This window comes from Pelecanus crispus, chromosome 2, assembly GCF_030463565.1.
Source record: "Pelecanus crispus isolate bPelCri1 chromosome 2, bPelCri1.pri, whole genome shotgun sequence".
In the NCBI taxonomy this organism is placed as follows: Eukaryota; Metazoa; Chordata; class Aves; order Pelecaniformes; family Pelecanidae; genus Pelecanus; species Pelecanus crispus.
The window spans coordinates 159,945,851-159,966,143 of NC_134644.1; the positions used below are offsets into that span (position 1 = coordinate 159,945,851).

Here is a 20,293-nt window from a genome sequence, read left to right on the forward strand (position 1 = left end):
CGTTTCAGCCTCAGTGCTTACACCCTCCTGAAGACCATTAGGCAAATCCCAATCCTCTTCTGACCACGCGTTCCCCTGCATTCACCTGCCTTGTTCCCTGCACAACCCTCAGCTGCTGGTTGGGTGAATTGTAGTGTGTTTAGCTCTCGCTTCCTCCATTCCTTCTCCTGTAAATTCACCCTTCCCCAGTGGCAGGTCAGCAGGTTGGGGTTTGCATGCAGCCCCCCGTGCCATGGGCACGATGCGGAGCCTCTGGACCTCCCCAAAACGGTGCAAAGGCAGTGGGGAGAGGAGCTGTTGTGTGACCATGCTGCTGCAGTCAGGATCCACGTTTTGCACCAGGGGAGGTGGATGCTTTGCCTGTGGGTAGAAGCAGTAGGTTCACCAAGGAAGTGCCTTTCCATAGGTGGTGTGCTAATTTTACCCCTGGCAAACAGCATTAATATAATACATCAAAGCTGGCTGCATTAATAGCAAACCAAGGGAAAGGATTTGGTATACATGCTAGCTACTTTTCAAATGCAAATGTCTGTTTTAAATCAGATTAAGACAGAAGGAAGCCTCGAGAATGCCAATAATTAATACATGATAAAGGAATAAACATCCAGGGCATCAAAAGGTAAAATGCAATCACAAAGATGAAAGTAATCCATCTTCTCCACGCAGCCTGCTCTGCTGCACAGAGTAAGAGGGTATGAGTCCCCATTCCCATTTCCATAGGTAGGTGGTGAGTGTAAACCCAAAGCAGCTGCTGAGGAAATAAGAAGAATCCTTAAGATCAGCCATGGAAGTGGAGAATCCCTGGGCTGGGCCGGGCTGGGCTTGGCTTGGCTCTCCACTCCCCCCAGATTTTGTGAGCCATGCTACTGCAGAGAGGGAGTCTTTAGCAGTCGCTCCTATTCGTTGGCATGACCTCGGTCCCTTCAGGGTGTGCATGTCTAGCTCTAGCTTCTGTGGCTTTAAACCAGTGAGAAAGGTGGTGTTTGGGATCTCCACCAAGCCATGAGTGATCCTCAGAAGTCTTTTGCCCTGGCTTCCCTGCCTCCTTTTCCATACATGAAAAGCAGACCAGCCTCTCCCCCTCTCCCCTCACTCCCCCAGACCTTCATGTTGAGTTACAGTTGAGGTTACAGCGGGACCTATCTCATCTACCTTGAGTCTTAAAAGAAGAGAAATAGGAAACTTGAGGAAAAATGTTAACAGACTCTATCCCCCTTTCAAATTTCTTACAATTCACACAGTGCTGCCATCGGACCCCCGGCAGTGCCCTGTGATTTTACTTCCTTCTTCAGCTGATACTGAAATAGCAGCACTTACTCTGGCTTTATTAAGCTTTCATAAGGCACCAAACTGTAGCAGACCTTGCATATTGATTGCATGAAGAGATAAGAAGGCCTGGCTTGCACACGGTCCATGTATGCGGGAAGCGAGCTTCTCTGAAGGCAGATAAACATCGCTGTTAATGTTTGAAAGCTGCTGCTCAGTGATGAGCCCTGTCAGAGATGCCCTGTGGCTGCTTGTTTTGCTGACTGGTCTATGTACTGGTCTCTGGATTTGGAGGGTACTTATCTCACCAAGCAGTTCTTTGTTTTCAGCCCTAGATACCAGAAAAGAAGCAGAAGTTTCGTCCCAGACCTCTTAGGAGTTGCGTTGCTGACTTAAAGGTTCACAAAGTGTCCCCAAGTCAGAACATAGGGGCTTAAAAGTCAAATCACAGAACCACAGAATGGTTTGGGTTGGAAGGGACCTTCAAAGATCATCTAGCCCAACCTGTTGCCATGGACAGGGACATCTTGCACTAGACCAGGTTGCTCAAAAGCTCAAAGCCCCGTGAACCTGACCTTGAACACTTCCAGGGATGGGGCATCCACAACTTCTCTGGGCAACCTGTTCCAGTGTCTCACCACCCTCATCGTAAAAAAATTCTTCCTTATATCTAGTCTAAATCTACCCTCTTTTAGTTTAAACCCCTTACCCCTTGTCCTCTTGCTACAGGCCCTACTAGAAAGTCTGTCTGTCTTATAAGCCCCCTTTAAGTACTGAAAGGCTGCTATAAGGTCTCCCCACAGCCTTCTCTTCTCCAGGCTGAACCACCCCAACTCTCTCAGCCTGTCCTTGTGGCAGAGGTGGTCCAACCCTCTGATCATTCTCCTGACCCTCCTCTGGACACGCTTCACCAGGTCCATGTCTTTCCTGTGCTGGAGGCCACAGAGCTGGACGCAGTACTTCAGGTGGGGTTGTATGAGAGCAGAGTGGGAGCATCACCTCCTGCATCACCTGCGGGCCACACTTCTTATGCAGCCCAGGATAGATTGGCTTTGGCACACTTTGCCAGCTTGTAGTCGTTGCAAATTATTACAAACTGAACAGTAAGGATACTCTGGGGTCCTCTCTCCTGATTTATGATCATCTTCGTATGGACAAAGCCCTCTCGCTGGCCCTTGGAAGCCCAGGAACGCACTCTTTTAAAAATAAACTGAAAAAATCATACAGTTCCCACAAGCCTCTTTCACATTTCTCTTTCTTTCTGATCTTCATTCAAAAACCACGTTGGGCTGAAGGGAGCCCCAGGCTCAGCCACGGTGTGGACAGATGGACAGTGTGGGCAGCCGGCCCTTCCCACCTGACATGGCAGGGATGGAGGTTACTGCCTCCACTGCGTGTCGATAAATCTGTGCTCGCTGCCGGCAGAAACACAGGCAGTTCCAGTCATTCTGGGAGAAAAGCCCACTGCAGCCCAGAGTGGCCATGCCGTCACAGAATCCCAGAATCATTTAGGTTGGAAAAGACCCTTAAAATCATCAAGTCCAACCATAAACCTAACACTGCCAACTCCACCACTAAACCATGTCCCTAAGCACCACATCTACACCTCTTTTAAACACCTCCAGGGATGGGGACTCAGCCACTTCCCTGGGCAGCCTGTCCCAGTGCTCGATAACCCTTTCGGTGAAGAATTTTTTCTAATACCCAATCTAAACCTCCTCTGGTGCAACTTGAGCCCATTTCCTCTCATCGTATCGCTTGTTACTTGGGAGAAGAGACCAACACCCACCTCACTACAACCTCCTTTCAGGTAGCTGTAGAGAGCGATAAGGTCTCCCCTCAGCTTCCTCTTCTCCAGTTCCCTCAGCCGCTCCTCATCAGACTTGTTCTCCAGACCCTTCACCAGCTTTGTTGCCCTTCTCTGGACACGCTCCAGCACCTCAATGTCTTTCTTGTATTGAGGGGCCCAAAACTGGACACAGTATTCCAGGTGCAGCCTCACCAGCGCCGAGTACAGGGGGACAATCACCTCCCTGCTCCTGCTGGCCACACTATTCCTCATACAAGCCAGGATGCTGTTGGCCTTCTTGGCCACCTGGGCACACTGCTGGCTCATGTTCAGCCGGCTGTCAACCAACACCCCCAGGTCCTTTTTGGCCAGGCAGCTTTCCAGCCACTCTTCCCCAAGCCTGTAGCGTCGCATGGAGCTGTTGTGACCTAAGTGCATCACCACGCTGCTGCAAGGACCCACGCATTCCTGCACTAGGTGTACGTCACAGTTATCGTCCTCCCTCAGAGCACCCTCCAGGTCCCTCCTGGAGGACACCTGTGCAACTGGAAAGCCTTACAGCACAGGCTGGGCCTCTCACAGGGGTAGAAGGAGCAGGTTCCTGAAGGTGAGGTCTCTCATTGACTGGACTTTACATTCAGCTCCGTAAATTCAGGAATCATTGCCAGCATAAAAATCGGAGAATCACATCGGAGAATGGTTGAGGTCGGAAGGGAGCTCTGGAGGGCATCTGGTCCAACCCTCCTGCTCAAGCAGGGTCACCTTGATGATAAAATAAGAGAGATGCAGTCAGCGCCTGTGGTGCTTAGGCTCTTAACCACACATAATGACAAAAATCCAGCCAACCCTCTCTGGCTGGTACTCTCTCACCCAGCCAGCGGGATCGATCAGAGGGATCGAACGACAGCCAACCAGTCCTTGTCCAGCCCTTCCTGACAATGGAGGACACTGGCAAGTGTGCAGATCCAGATGTGATGGTACCATCTGTGCTGTCTAGATTGCATGAGGAGGAGATGCCAGCGCCACCAGCAGCATTAATTTAACAGCACGTAAGTTATTGCCTTCCTCCCAGCACCTGTAGGTCTGCAGCGGCCATTGCAGCAGCCAGTAATGCCTGCAATCAGCAGTTATCCCTTGGAAGACAAGCTGGGCCAGCAGACAGGACAGTCCTCCGGATCTTCTGAGCGAGGAGTACATATCCCCTCAACCAGTGGTTATTTAGGCTTGACCATACCCCTGTTGACAATATCAAAGCCTTCTGGCAGATTGCAGGCACCAGCATGGACTCTGATCTTTGGCTGCTTCCCAGAGAAAATTATTAATCACACCGACAAGCTCTATACTAAGCAAGTCTATACAAGTAGTGCTCTAGCGTTTAGGATTTCAGGTAATATCAAAGTTATGAAAGGTCTGAATTTCGATCTTGTCCTTGGGACCCCTACGGTTCAGTCTTACTAATTAATGTAATCACCATGACCAAATACTGTAGAAGTGCTTAGCAGCCTCGGTTAAGGGGATGTCTGAGATGGAAATTACCCAGGGGCGTTGAAGCAAACACTGTTTCTAAGACCTGCATATAGTTACTTCATATATGAACCAGAAGAGGGTTGTGTCCTCAAAAGATGTAGGTGATTGCCATGTGCTGGACTAGATTACACACAAACCTTTACCTGTGTATGTGTGGGAGAAAATGACCTTTTGAGATACATTGCAACTTTGCCCTTGATTTCCACAGGACTCAAATCACACTTGGGCAAATCCCACCAAGGACTGGGCTGCTGTAAGGAGCAGCCAAGCCCACTCCCTGCTAGCCTTGTCATTGAAGCCTGTTCAGTTTCACAAGACATTCTAGTCTTAAAAAGCAGCACTTATCAATTTTAATTCTATTAAGAAATTAGCACTTTCAGTGGGGAAAGAAGCGAGCAGATTCTGGTGGATTTGACTTCACAAGCAATTCACTTTTGCTGTGTTTTTCTGTAATTTTCATGACTGGAGGGAGCAAGCTGAGTTTCACAACACTTTAGGTTCTGGTTGGGTTTCCATCACAGACAAAGGTGATATTTGCAGGTTGAAGTACAGCCCGTATTTACGTTAATGGCACATCTCCCAGCAACTTTAAGTAGGAAAGAGTTTTGTCCGCGGTGTCTTTCACTGGCAGGGGTTTTGTTTCCACAGTCAAGCCGATAACCTTCCCGTTCACCTCCGTCCCTGCGGCGTGATGTCGGGCAGTATCCTTGCTCTTCTGCGGCCATGGCAGCTTTGCTCCCTCTCATAAACAACTGCTTGCTTCGTGTTGATTCCTGCACTAAACAATATTTCTTCTTATAACTTCGTTTTTATTTATTGCCTAAAATTCTAGATTAAATGCCATCTCCTAGCAACTGGTATATTTTTGTCCCTAGTCTGCTAGCTTTCAGTGCTTGGATATTGCTCTCCGTTCATTTTTCTGTCTGAGACAGAAAAGAAAACACTAGTTTCCAGATACCTAGTGGTATTTACATTTGTTTGTTGAATTTCTAAACAGTTGAGTCAGTTAAACAGCTAACTTTATATCCACCTGTTTGTTGCCTCTATAGATGTGCTCCAGAGAAACAAAAATACACAGTGTAGTCCTCCTGTTTGGTGCGTCTTTAGAACAGAGAGACACGGGACAGGAGCTGCCTCAGCGGGGGCACCCTACCTGACATGTTTTGGGATGGGGCCCTTCCCACTGTGCAAACCCTTGACTTTTCTTGAAATGTCAAAGAAACATCAAGAAATGTGCTTACTACCTCTGCAGACCAAAGCACGTGTGTCCTTCCAGCAAGCCATGGCAAAAGCATGTGATGAATCTTGAGGAGGACAGGGCTGAGTTATACCCACAGTGAACCTTACATGGTAGCGGGTGCCTGTCCTGTGAAATAGGTGCAGGAAAGACCTCACATTAAAAAAGAGCCATTTCTTTTTGGCTGTTCAGCTCAGATTCTGCAATATGACTTTTAAACGTGTGTGGAGAGGTATTAGCAGCTTTTATCTCTGTAGGTAGCACCACAGGAGCTCAGCATACTGCAAAGAACGGCTCATGCATCAAACCAGGTATCTTACCTGAAATTCTTGAAATTATTAGGGACTTTATGACTTTGGCTTGAAGAAGCATTAGCAAGTAGGTTTCATCTCACCTAACTTTAGTAAACCACAGTCTTTATCTGAGCTTCCCCTGATGGTCAATGGAGGGAAACAGCAGCTTTTAGGGTGCGCTTCATCATTGTAGCTGCCTATTTTAGACTGGGGTGGAGAATCCCCAAGTAGACCCCATAAACAGCCATTGCAGATGTTTACTGATGGTCAGGTGGATCCCACTAAAACAACCAGGCAGAATCCATCCTTAGACTCACAATTTCTTGTTCTCAAAGCCATGTCACTTTTCTATCCATGCAGAGTTGACTTTAGCTATTTTTTCTGTTTGTGATGGTTATAAATTGGATTTATGTGTAATAAAAGATGCTGTCCACAAGCATAAAAGAACAACTGATGATTCATGACTTTTATTTCTGTAACTTCTCACTTCCAGAATATCTATTTGACAAACTGTGAATCATATACATTGGCTTGGATGGATATACTTAGCTCTGATTTGTACAGTGAGATGTAAATAATCAGTTAATTAAATGAAAATTTTCTCTGTGATTACTGCCTCCCCTCTCTCCCTTTCCCCTCCCTTCCTTCTGCTTTAACTCACCACTATTCAACGGCATGATCCTGTCGCCTGACGACCTGAAATCATACCGCACACCTATTCCAGCAGCACCATTTCATTCAGGACTGTTGGCAGGTATGAAGGTTGAAGCTGCCCATGACTTCCTGCAAAAACAACACAGTACCAGGACTAGTTAGAAGCAATGGGGCATTTAATTTTACATCCCTGCTAAAAAAAAAAAATACTTCCTGCCCCATGCTTCAACAGTGCTGGCTCAGAGAGAAGGACACTTGCGACATTCTTTAATACCACTTTGTTTTCCTGCGCAAGCCCCTGCAAGGTACCGGCCAAAGCTCTGCTTTGACAGACAAGCTTGAAAGGGCAGATTTGCATCCTGCTAACTCTAAAATTCATAGAATATCTGTGTAAGGAAGGATGTGCACGAGTGATCCCCTGACAGCTGAGTGCAACCATAGATAGCTGTGATCACCCGATGAGAACATGAATTTTGTCTGATCTTTCTGAGCTGGTTGGGTCTTGCCTGCTACATGCTATGGTCTCATTAACACCTACTGACAGATGTTTTCCTCTCCGTTTGGCCAGGGGTGCCTGCTTGTCAATAGGCAACGCTGAGCAGAGACGTGTGTCAGCTTTTGGCAATTTTATGCAGTTTGGCTCCAGAAGGATTAAACTCTGCTCGTAACACAAAGTAAGGTAACCGTTATGAATTCAGATGGAGACCCGTTGTGCAGTTGTGTATAGCAGTATTAGGTTAAAAAATTCTGAGCGCTGAGGCTTTGTAAAAGAGGGTATTTGTCATTTTTCGTAGAGCAGAAGCAGTGAAGGCAGTAGATTGCTTCTGTGCATCCTTTCTCCTGAGTTCCCTGTCACCCCAGGCAGCACTGCTGGCACACAGAAGGCAAGGAGCTCTTCTCTGGAAAGCAAAGTCTGGGATGGGCTTTTCCATGGTCTGACTTTTCCTCCTGTGCAGCCCACTCCCCCGTGGCGGGACCTCCTGTTCCTTGCCTCAGTTTATCCTTATTTACAACGAGAGTCCTGTGGTACCAGTCTCCTGCACTCAAGCTTATTAGGCTGGGTTCTTTTAGAAAGATGAAGAGCGCTAAAATACAGGCTTTGTCTAGATGCAAACTGTACCATGCTGGAGATGATGTCCCTGCATTAAATTGGGGAAGCACGAATAAATATCTCACATGGTTCTATCACTTTTTAATGCTCCATCTCCCTAGGATTTACCTTTGTACTCATAAATCCTGCGACAGTCTTGAAGACCAAACCAAGCTGCCAGGAAGATATGATGTGCCACAATCTTCCCTCTGAATTCCTCTCTCTCGTCCCAAAAGGTAGATTTTTCTGGCCACATTTTTCCTTCTGTAAACCTTAAACCATAGAGCCAGTGTCACAAAATGGTCACAGCTTAGAAGCACGTGTGGCTGAACCTAGGCTGATGGGTGCAGGTGCTCCCGGCACCTTTTCATTTACCAGCACGGATGTGCCTTAAGGGCCCTCCCCATGGACTGGTGCTACACCACATGAGGCTTGTTCAGAAAAAAAGAAGGGGATTAAAAAAAAAAGTGAGCAACGTGGGTCATGGGGGGCAGGAGTGAGCTGGTTCCAAATGCGACAAAGAGGCAGAGGTAGGGACCAGGCTGTGAGGGGCAGGAGAGCTGTTGATGGAAGGGCAGAAGGGAGAGCCAGCGAGGCAGGCAAGGAGACGCAGGAATGGCAAATGATCTTTGCAAGTAGCAAGTTGAATGGACATGTGCCAGGAAAGATCTCATTTGTCAGGGGCGCAAGGAAGGATGTTGTGGTGAGACATGAGACGATGTGAAGTTTGGCTGAGTGGATGGAGGGGAAAGGCTGTATCTCGGCTATGGTATGAAGGAAGAGTCTGGAAGGCTTCAGCGTAGCCTGGAAGTAATTGAGGGATGCCCTGTGGCCTCTGTTATGCACGAGGTCAGATTAGATAATCACAGTCGTCCCTTCTGAGTTTAGCATCTATAAATTTGTGAAATAGGAGCTTTAAACCATGATGAAGGGCTGAGTCCTTGGAGCATCACATTGAAAGCCCTGAGTATCCTGAGATATTGGCCTTTAATACTGGGATTTGGGGGTATAAGAAATCTATTTCAGGAGATCTTTTTTTTTTTTTTTTTCCCAGGTTTATTTCATCTACCTGGTTTTACAGGCAGAGTCTATCAAAAAAACTCTAATAAAATATTTAAAGCCCTCTAAATAGTCCTAAAAGAGTCTTTTCATAACATGTGTTGCATAAACAGGCTAGATGCTGCTGGGATGTGATATACAGATGTCATCGCTTTGATAGTTTCATAGATTTCACAGCCAGAAGGCACCACCATGGTGGTTTCCTCTGCCCTCCTGCATAATGCAGACTGTGGAGCTTTGCCCAGCAATTCCCACACCGATACATGAGCTACATCATGTAGAAAGACATGCTTAATTTAAAGATCTTTTTGGGTGATGGAGAACCTACCATATCCCATGTCAGCTCCTCCAGTGGTTAATTACAAGGCCATTAAGGAGAAAAATGCACCTTGTTTTGAACTTGAGGGGTTTTTTTTAGCTCCAGTCTTCCCGGCTTATATGCCTTTGTCTGCTAGATTAAGTTATCGTCTGATATTGCATTCCTCCTCCATGTACAGATACTTATAGATCTTCATCAATTCATCTCTTTTACTCCTCTTTGATAATATAAATGGACTGTGCTCCTTTGGGTCATTGTAAGATACGCTTTCCATCAGTCTTATAGCTCTTATCCCAACCTTTCTCAGTTTTTCAACACGATTTTTAAGTGTTGACAGCTGAACTGGACTCTTTTTGTCTCATTAATGTCAGGTATAGAGCTAATATGTTTCCCCTACCACTCAATATTCCCATTTATACATCCTAGGGTCATATTAGCCCCTTTAGCAAGAGCATCACATGGGGAACTTGTATTCAATTGTTTATCCATCATGACCTCTAAAGTAAACAGCCAAGAACAGCTTCCTGAATATTCCCTCTATAAAAACTCCCACGGGATCACTCTTCATCTGCAACTTCTCTTCGGAGACCTGCCATTTAACTGCCTCATAATCCATTTAAAATGTGCCATATTGATTTTTTGCAGCTTTACCATTCAAAACGAAATGAATGGCAGAACATAACCCCCAGAATCGCTCAGATGCTTCCCAAGTACCTATTTCCATGGAGGTGCATGCCCACATTTTGCGTTTCACCAAGTTGTAACCCTGGCAGCTCTGTGCCTTGGCTGGGAGCACGTGAACGTGCAGTCACCCCAACTCCTGTTTCTGATGCAGGTCTGCTGCTTCTCCAAGTCTATAATGGGAAGCAAAGGAAATTGGAGCACAAGTATCAGCCATGAGCTCTGAAACAACCAGAGAGGGTAAAACTGGTTTAAAGCTAACACTTTCAGGGATGGTAGGGCTGTTATTTTTGTGCTTGGATACCAATGCGTCTTGATGGCTTTCAGGGAATATTTTGAGACAATATCCTACACTCAGGGGGTCCCAAACTGGCCCGTGGAGAAGTATCAGCTTGAAAAATCCCATAAAAATGCCCTGCTGCTAGTGCTTGAAACCACACTGCTTTCAGAGTGGTTTTAATTTAAGTTTAACGGGGAGGGGTGTGCGACTGGTGGCCCAAGAGGAACGCTGAAGGCTGAGGGTGGTCCTTGGTCCAATGCGTTTGGATAATATTCAAGACAATCTTGGTTTTCCTGTTGATTGCCACGTCCCTCATGGGATTAGCAGAGCACTGTCCAAAAGGTCCGTATTCTGGGATTAGTCCCTAATATGGGACTAATAACACAGAGAAAGGGGAAGCATGAAGAAAGCCTGATTTTCACTACCTGATATTATTACAACTCAGGGAAGCAGAGGGGGGGAAAAAGAGCTCCTTCCCTGGGGTAAAATGAGCAGCTGTTGTCTCTAGGTGGAATTACTCACTGGGAGCCCCAGGCTCCCGCAATTCCTCACATTTCTGACAAAGTTTTACCTCCCAAGAATTGCCAAAACCAGGCTGAGTCTGGGACATGAGGGGTGTGTATAAAAACAGTTAGCAGAACAGTATCCTTCATGCTCTGAGTTAAAGCTTAAACAAAGGCAGAAATAACAATGCATTTTCTCCAACGTACTAAAATTTCTTGCTGTAACGATGACAGGCAGGGGTTTATCTGACCATTCTGCATGTGGGAGCGTTTTTGTTGTGCAAACGCTGGCAGCTGCACTTTTCACGCGGGGGCAACTTTTGCAGCTAAATAAAATTGTTAAAATGAGTTAATCAGCTTAGTACAATGGTTCCCAATATTTTCCATAAAACAATTTGCCTCCCACATAGTCTGCATCTCCATCCCATTTCACAGCATGGAGGAGAAGCACCCCTTGGGCTGAGCATCCGGCACTCAGCACCGACCACACTCTCCCGTCTCGCCCTGGAAAGTGCCGGAGCAAGAGTGTTCAAGCTGAGACTTACGATGTGCCCTGGAGTGCTTCATTTCTCTGCAGTAAAACTCCCCAGTGAAGGGAAAGCATTTTTCCTAATCAGCCTGCAGCTTTTGGTGGAGGCTGGAGATGCCCACGCACACCCTCTCAGCCTGCCCTCTGCAATGGATGGCTGAAGCTCTCAAGGCTTTGGTTGTCTGGCTATAAAACGTTGCCTCACTTCAGCTTATAAGTGGGCTGAAAATTTTTTTTTTTCTTTTGTTTTCTTTTTTTTTTTTTTTTAACCCCCTCATCCCAGCATGGTGATTTTGGGTGAGAAGGTGGAACTGTTCCCTGCTGTCACCCTTGGACCAGCCACAGCAGTGGACGTGTCCCAGTTCCTCAGCTGACAACCTGACGTATGGACTAAAATGAGTCTGGAATTACCCACAGCTACATAGTAGTAGGTTTTTACCTTGAAGAGGTAGAAAAAGAAGAGCTAAATTCAGTTCCAGTTGAAATGTAAAATAATGATAATTAACAAAGTTAACTCTTTGCTTCCTGTTCAAGTCTCACCTGCAGAAAAAATTGGACTGAAAGAGATTTTGGTAGACAACTTGGTCCATCCTCCTGCCCTGCCGCAGGGTCAGGATTGCTGACAGATGCTTGTCGAAGCTGTTCTCCATCTCTTTAAGCAGTCGCTACTGCTTCAGCACCCCTGTTCCTAGAAAGTTTTTCCTAGTGTCCAGTGTTCATCCTCCTTGCTGCCATTTCAGCCTGTTGCTCCAACACAGACATGAAGAAGAGGTTAATCCCCGTGTTGCCCTAGAACAAACTTGTAGCAATTTGTCCTCCACTTTATCTCCTAAGGCCAGTGCCTTGGTGCCAGTTAGTTAAAGCAAAGCTGCTTCACTTGAAAGTGCGTTTTTCATGTGCAGTAATTCAGTGTATTTCCCACTGGATGTTAGTAACAGCGGAAGGCAAGAAATCACATCAGGTGCAGAAAAGCAAGGGGAAGGCAATGACAGGGCAGTGACATGAATGAGACGGAGGAGTGCACAAAAGAGGACTAAACCTCACACCAAGTCTGGGCTGATAGGACATCTCACTGGTGAAAGTGTTGTGCCACGTGCTGAGACTCTGACAGATCAGCGCCTGGGTGCAGTGAGAGCGGAACGTCAGATAAGCACGAGCTGCAGACGGCAAATTCTTGTCTCCCAAATAAAGTGTGTTTCCTTTGTACCAAGATGCCTGCTCTGTTCAAATCAATCCCACGCGCAACACAATCTTGGAAGGCTTGCAGTTTCTCTGTTGAGTTTCGAGGTTTAACAGTGGCAGGTAAATGTAGTTTCCGTTTTACAGATAAGGAGGTCGGACATGAAGAGATGACATGAGGGAACTTGTTGTTTCACATATAGCAGGTCAACGGTGGGATTGGGACCATCACATGGGTTTTCTAGGGTTGTACTTCATTCACTGGACTTCAAAAAACGGGTAGACGTGGCACTTTGGGACATGGTTTAGTGGACATGGTGGTGTTGGGTTGATGGTTGGACTGATGATCTTAGAGGTCCTTTCCAATCTTAATGATTCCTAGTTTTTACTTTCATTAAAAATAATCCAGCCACCAAGCCAGGAAACACGAAATTGCTACTCTACCCTTAACTGGTTTAGTGGTGGACTTGGTAGTGTTAGGTTAATGGTTGGACCGGATGATCTTAAAGATCTTTTCCAACCTAAATGATTCTATGATTCTATCATGCTGATTATGGACTAAGGACATTTGCTCACATCAACAGGCTTTGCTCAAATGAGCACAGATCTTCTCAGCTAATAAGGTCCCAGATCAGGAATCCAATTTTTGGATATGGCACTGGAGCCCAAGGGTTCAAGCGGCGTGACCTGGGCCTGTAACGTGTGATAGCTGCTCAGGGTAAGGCAAGCTCCGATGGACCCATGGGACTTACATGGATGTAACATAAGATCATGCAAGTTGTATCAAGGACTAATCGTCACCGGATGGAAAACAACCAAAAAACCAGATTGCACAACTGGTTGCTCCATTGACGATTTCTGAGTAACAAACAGCAACCCCATCAGTGAGATTTATATCACAAAACCCATACACACACACGGAAACTCCTTCTTCCACAGCATCAGTAGCTATTTTCTCTGTCTCCAGGGAGGAGTATTTTGTTATCATGGTAGCTGCTGTTTCATTACAAAGCAGATCTGATTTAGGTGGCATATTGTTTATAATGGAAATAATCTTACTGTGCAGCACCCAGAGTAGTAATAATATGGTGCCACTGTAACCCCTGTGGAGACCCCGATGGTGAAAAGGACACGTGACATAGAAACTGATTTCTTTACTTGTATGATCGCTCCAATTTCCTTCAGCCTGAGATGTAATGTGCACAGATTTGTACTAAACCGGAGCTTCCTCTGCTAACATATTCTTCTCACTGACAAAGTTTATGGAGTAGAAAGCTTTTTAAAGATATAAACAGAATTTAGTAAATTGCAGACCAATCACAAGATGTTACAATAAAAAACATGATTTATGATTTTTTTAGATGACAATTTATCTTGACTTTGTCAGTTATACTGCCTGCTATATAATTTCATTCTATTATTTTGTATTAAGCCCAGTATTTTGTGTTTGACCAAAACATGTCATCAGTCTCTACCTTACAAATGCAAGAACGTTCAGAATGATGGCTGAAAAGAAAAAAAACACATATATGGGAGAGCTTGATATCATGCTGTATTTTCAGCATTAGTTTTTCTGAAAACTACCTTATCTCCTGACTTTTAAACTACTCTCATCCCATAAATGCTGAGAATAAATGGGGGGTGGGATGGGAGTGAAACGCCATACAGCGTAAACAGTCTAGTACCTGCTCCTTTTGTGGTTTGGTCCCCTTAGAGGATGCCTCACTGCTTACAAGGGCATCCCCCAAGTCTTGAGAAATAAAGGCAACGAAAGCAGAACACTTCCTCGTAGTGTGCAGTGTCTGCTTGCAGCCACACCACACTAAGTGTGGGGTAAATGGAGCCAAGTCAGCAGAGTTGGTCTGGGTTTACACCCAAACCCTGCCAAGCGGAACAGAGCCCTTTGCTCAGTTAACATCTTCTGTTACATCATTTGCCGTACAGCAAACCGCTGCACAGACCCGAAGTACTGCAGCTGGCGAAGGAGACGTGCGGGCGGGTGAAAAGCTTTGCCCACCTTCAGGAGCTGGGAGCCCCCCGAATGAGACCGGTCAGAGTGTCAGGTGAGAGTGGCTGCTGGCAAAAACCTCTATTATTTTTTTTGCTCCCGTTCATGCAATGGATCAAGCCCTGACCTTGTTTAAATCAAGCAAAATACTTTTACTGTATAATAAAAATTCCATGTTTTAATACATCGCCATGCACAAATGAAGTCAAACAATGCAGAGTACAAAATTGTCAAATATACAAAATGATAAAGCAGATATCCAAAGCTTCCAGAGATCATGCCCAAAGATAGCAAAAATTTGATATTGATTTTAATTTCATTGTTTAAAAGAATTTCTTCCTCCCACCCGGGTTTTATTTTTTGTTGATTTTTGAAAACAGAAGGAATTAAAGAGTAAATATAAAAACTGTAGGGTGGAATTAACAGTGATGGCCACTTCGTATACTAAAAATTAGATTGCATGATAACTTCTGTTTTGGGAAAAAAAGCACTGCTGTACAGATGAACACCTTGGATGCCTGGGGAAATGCAGTGTACATCAAACAAAAAGGCACACTTTGTCTTATGCCACCTTATTTGGCTCCGTCTTTAAAAAGTTCAGCCACAGGAATAACAGTGCGTCGCTTTTTTAACCATTAGAGTGCTGGCATTTTCCGAGATTTTCAACCAAGTTAACATTAAAAGGAGATCACCTACGACTTCGAGTATTTCCTTAGGGAACGTAAACCAGAACTGACTCCAAAGGCAGCTGGACCAGACACAACTTGCCAGCTACAAGAGACTGTTTTGACCACACAGCGCGGCCATGAGCTTGCACTCAGCCTTTCTGCACCCAGCCCTCCTGCATCAGGCCACCAGATTCCCGGGACCTTGATCCCCGCCTCCCTCTCGCTCCCTGCAGCTCGTGTCCATCATCAGCTGCCGGCACCGACACGCAAGCACAGCCTGGCATCTGATTCTGTACACGGGCCACTGATCTGGGGGCAGCCTTTGGAGACAACTCAGGTGCGGCTGTCATTCCAGCTGTCAGTTCTCTGCTCTTCCCAAAGTCTGGTTCAATCGACCTTAAATTTAGCTCCTCAAAATAGAGGAGCCCAAATTTAGAGCCCCCTTTGCTGGTTTACACTGCACAGTCAGGCAGGCATTACTCCCATCTTACCCCCACTTGTAAAAAGAAATGATTTTGTGGGCGGGTCCATACAGCTACGGTCCCTACAAGAAACTGAAAGCCCAGCATGTCCCAAAGTACGTCCCTGCCACTTTCAGATTCTGCAATAACTGTGAGAAAGTTAAAAATACGGCTCATGCTCGCCAAGTATCCCAGCAGCTTAGTGAAAAGCAAAGGAGTCTTCTCCTCAGAGCATGCAGCCTCTTTGGGGAAACGCTGGCCATTCCCATTGCCAGAGCATTGCCCTGTGCACCTCTATTTTAGGGGAAGCCCAGCAGCCAGCAGCAACCCCAGCTGGTGCTCTGAAACATGGGCTCCAATTCTGCAAGGCAGCGTGTCTCCTGCAAGAGAGAGGCTTCGAGAGAGCGCTCAGCACGGCACAGGACACCGGGCTTCGCTTGCGGTCAGCCCAGCACGGCCCCGTTCCTCTCCTCGGCCAGTGGCGCTGGACTCGGGGGGAGAGGGCTGAGATCTGCGCCTCACGCCGAGGTGCTTTGCACAGGCTGGCGGCTCATGTCCCTCTCTGCTTTTCTCAGAAGAAAAGCAGAGAAGGAGCCTCTTGCATAAAAGGGATGCCGATGAAGTGGTAAGAGGACTCCAAACGTTTCTTTATCTGGACTAGTCTTGAGACCGAAGCGTGGCTCAGTAGGGAGAACCTCTGTCTAGATGTAAAACGTGGCTCTCAGTAAACAAAACCAACCAACCAACCATGTCCCCTAAGCATCTGAGGGGGCAGATTGTGCTTTGCCTTTTTTTTTTTCCCCTCCGCACAGGTTCGTATTGCTTACTTGCAGTTTTGCTGCAATGTTGGTCTCCCTGCTTTAAAAAAACACCCTGTGTATCGCTATTTAATTTGGTGACTTATGATATTAAATAGATGAATTCAAGGCAAGTCCTTAATAGGAGTAACGTGATTAGAGATGTAACAACAGCTACAGAGGATTTCTTTTTTTTTTTTTTTCCTGAAAAAGTATTTAGATATATTTGGAATTAAAATCAGAAAGGAGCTTTTCGTCTCATTCTCAGACTAAGCCTGGCTGTGTTATCATAATGCTGGCAATCCCACTTTGACGGCAGAAGCAGACATTATAGAGTCATCTGCAAGTTCACTGCTTCTCCGTCCAGCCTGACCCCAGGCGTGCCCGTTAAGGACCGCTCTCCCCCAGCGCTGCAAGGCTCTCAGCAGCGCAAGGACACTCGTAAGCCATCACGCACCGAAGCCAGTGACTCCACAGAATTTATCTGACAGGCGGCCAGCATGTACCAATGTTCTTTAAACAATAAATCTAGACCAAACTCATTTTCTTAGGATTTCACACTGGATTAGAGCAAGAATCCCCAAAGATCTTTATCTTCTTAGTTATGGCCGCAGCTAGCTCCCTTCTTGTTTCAGCTTTCTGCTGTTGATTCAATACCAATTTGCAGTAAGTATTGCTTTTATAGTTTCTCTTGTCTGCGTGAACTGTTTACTCTTTAAAATGTACATCCTAGTCTGTGCTGTTCCCCACCGCCCGACGAAGCCCAGTAAAAGGTGGCTCTGACGGCTGGTTCTTGCCTTGCACCTATCGACAGCGGTTTTGTGAAACTTGCATCAGACACCGAGTGCTCCTTTGCTTATTTCTAACGTACAACATTCAAACCAGCCGACGGTAATAGGGCCCAGTCTTGCAAAAACCCACCGCTGGGAGCAGCTCTCATTACTCTGGGTAGTCCCACTGAAGTCATTTCACTTCTAGGGCTTTTATTAACCGGCTCTGATGGGGCTCGTCATGATGGCAGGAACAGTTTGCTGTCTTTGAAGCAAGGAACTCATGTACTGTGTTCAGCTGCACAGCGATACAATATAATTCTCAATCACCACTGCAGCTTCTCTGCCGGTTGTTGAAGGCAGGAAAATCTGTTTCTTGCCAGCAAGATGTCTACCTCCTTAATTAAGAGGCAAACCCACAGTTGTTATTCCTCGCTCAGACTACACTTGCGCTTGGCCCCATCGTTTGAGTGCTTCGTTTTGTTTCAGGCTGTTATTAATGAAAGACAACAGACTTTCTCTATATGTCTAATGGTTTGTGCTGCCCTTTCTTCTCTGGTTTTCTTCCTTTAATTGCATGCGGAAGCACCTTGCAACTGCAAGCAGACCTACCGATGGTCACACCAAATGCTGGCAAGCACAGCTCTGTTCACATAAGCTGTTTACATTAAGACCATTTGGTGTGGAAAAATGGATATAGGTTGCCCTGCCTTCCTGTAATATTGGAAACTTCAAGATATTTTTAATTTAGAAGTTTACATCTGATGATCTAGTCTAATCCTTGCATAACACATGCCTAATAACCTCATCCAGTAATTGCCGCACCGAGCCTGGATTTCAGTTTGAGGTAGAGCTTATTGACTTAGAAAAATACTCTGCATACATTTAAAGACTCTATGTGATGGAGAACGTGCCAGGTAACTAAGTAAGTTGTCTCCATGGGTAATTATCCTCCCTGTTGAGCATTTGCACTTAATTTCTAGCCTGAAATCAGTTTCCAACCAGTAGAGCACATCATTCCCTTTTCTTCTAAATAAAAGAGCTACCTGCCTTCAGACAGCACTTCCCTGCCCAGGAAGAAGATTGCGATTGCAGATGGAGATCAAGTCACCTCTTCAAATTGCCTCTGATAAATTAATAGCTTGAGCTTCATTAGTCTGACACTGTAAGACGACCTGTTTTCCTGCCCTTGAATGACACTGGGAGCTATTGAAAATAATCTTTCCAAGTAGTCGATACCCTTTTTGAAAGACGGGCAGTAACCGAACAAACTGGAACAGCATCGCTGTTGCCAGGTCCTACATCCCAGCTGGCAAAAGCATCTCTGGGGCTGACGTTGAATGGATTATTTATCACACCTTCATAGCCACTATATTTCTCCCCATGCCTCTAAGTCAGACTTGCTGCCATCTCTCCTGGATTTCTGACTTTGCCGTCCTCCAGGTTACTCTCTGCCACTGACCTGCTCCATATCATTATTCACCATGCCCCTGTTTTTGTCATCTCTGGCTGTTGCCAACAGTAATTTTCTCTTTCCTTGGGAGGAATATTGAAAATATAGCATACTTTGGGAGGAGCTTATTAGAAATAGTCTCACTGATGATAATTTCATATTTACAGCTATTTTTTGTGATCTAGCCTGTAATCAGTTTTAATCCACTTAATGGGTGATATTGATTTTACGTTGTGCTATTTTTTTCTTTATCAGAATCAAATGATCTATATGAGGCTAAGTATAGCATGCCGGCAGAGTTTCTTTTATCAACAAGCCTTTGGTATTGCAAAAGATGACAGCCAGTTTATTTGGCATGATACATTTCCATAAAAATAATTTGGGGGGTTTTATCAATTTTTAATTGTTTTAACAATTGTGCCATATAAACCTTTCCGTGATTTTGCCTAAGACTCATAGGAAGCTAATGAGCCTATAGTTTTCTGGGTCAAATCACTCCTTCTTTTGAATTATTGGGGTTTTGGTGTCATTTGAGGCTTCTTTTATGCTTGCCGGTTCTGAGGAGTCCTAGGCAAGTTTTCCTTCAATTTTGGATTCAGTTAATGGTTCTAAAAATTTAAAAATATGTTTGGATAGTTGCTGCTTAGTATTACCCATAATTACTGACAGAGTAGGAGGAATTACATTTTAACGTGCTATCTGACTCCCTCCTTCTACTGCTTTCAAATACAAAACACAAATATTTGTTGGGTTTTGCATGTACTCTGCCTAATCACTGTGCTGTGCCTGTGTAACATCAGACTTAGCTTGCCTCGATGGTATTAGGATATATGTAACGCCTTTGGTCTAACCAGCCCTACCTATTGGCCACTGACTTCCCATACGTTTTTTGGCTTCCCTCATCAAACATCTGCTTTTCTTACTTGCTGATTTATCCTCATGAGCCTGCCTAATCACCCACATGTTAATCTTGGTGGGGTTTTTTTCACTCCAGATAACTCTCCTGAATTTTACTATAGGAGGTTGCAGGTAATGCTGGTAGTACTTTCCCCCTCACCCATCAATTTTAATTATACCAGAGGACCTTTTCATTTTAAATTAAAATCTTATTGACCACGGTCTATAGGTACCAGGGTCAGGTGCAGCACAGTCCTGCAGCGGGGCTGTTCAAGGAGACTCAGATGGCAGAGATGTTAATTGTTAAAAGGGGACCAATGTGAAAGATGCAGGATTTTACTTTGCTTGCCTGAGACAATTTTGAATAACTGAGATCTTGTGGCTTTGCGGAGGGAGGTTAGTTTTTGTGATGACAAAAAAAACACCCCAGGCCTGGTTCCATGGCTGGCATCAATCAACACATCTCCGGAGACTTTGATGGAGTAGCGCCGATATAAGTCTGCTGGGGGTCTGGCCTGGGGTCTTCCGAAAATTCAGGGCAAAACAAAACCATAATTTTATTATTTGTAATCGTTTGACTTCCTCAACAACGCTGCAGCTGCTGTTGAGTGACAACACTTACCCTAAGGAACAGCCAGGGAGGGATGAACCCACCGGCAGAGCATCGCCATGCAGCTGGGTGGGCAAAACCAAAGAGCTTGCGGAGCGTTTCAAACTCCCCTCCTGGAAGGCTGCATTTCCCTTAACAGAATAAATGGTGGGTGTTCAGGCACAGAAAGCCACGCAGATGAAAAAGAACAAGGAACAAAACAGCACAAAGGATGCCTTCAGCT

General features: G+C 45.5%; 1 protein-coding gene across 1 annotated transcript in view; it reads right to left on the reverse strand.

Annotated features, from left to right (window-relative positions):
* Positions 1–8,159: 8,159 nt before the first annotated feature.
* SAMD12 (sterile alpha motif domain containing 12) overlaps positions 8,160–20,293 on the reverse strand; it is a 192,590-nt gene continuing 180,456 nt past the window's right edge. Inside the window, 1 exon segment of the mRNA XM_075705077.1 lies at positions 8,160–8,287. Within this exon segment, the coding sequence (XP_075561192.1) occupies positions 8,160–8,287 (128 nt within the window).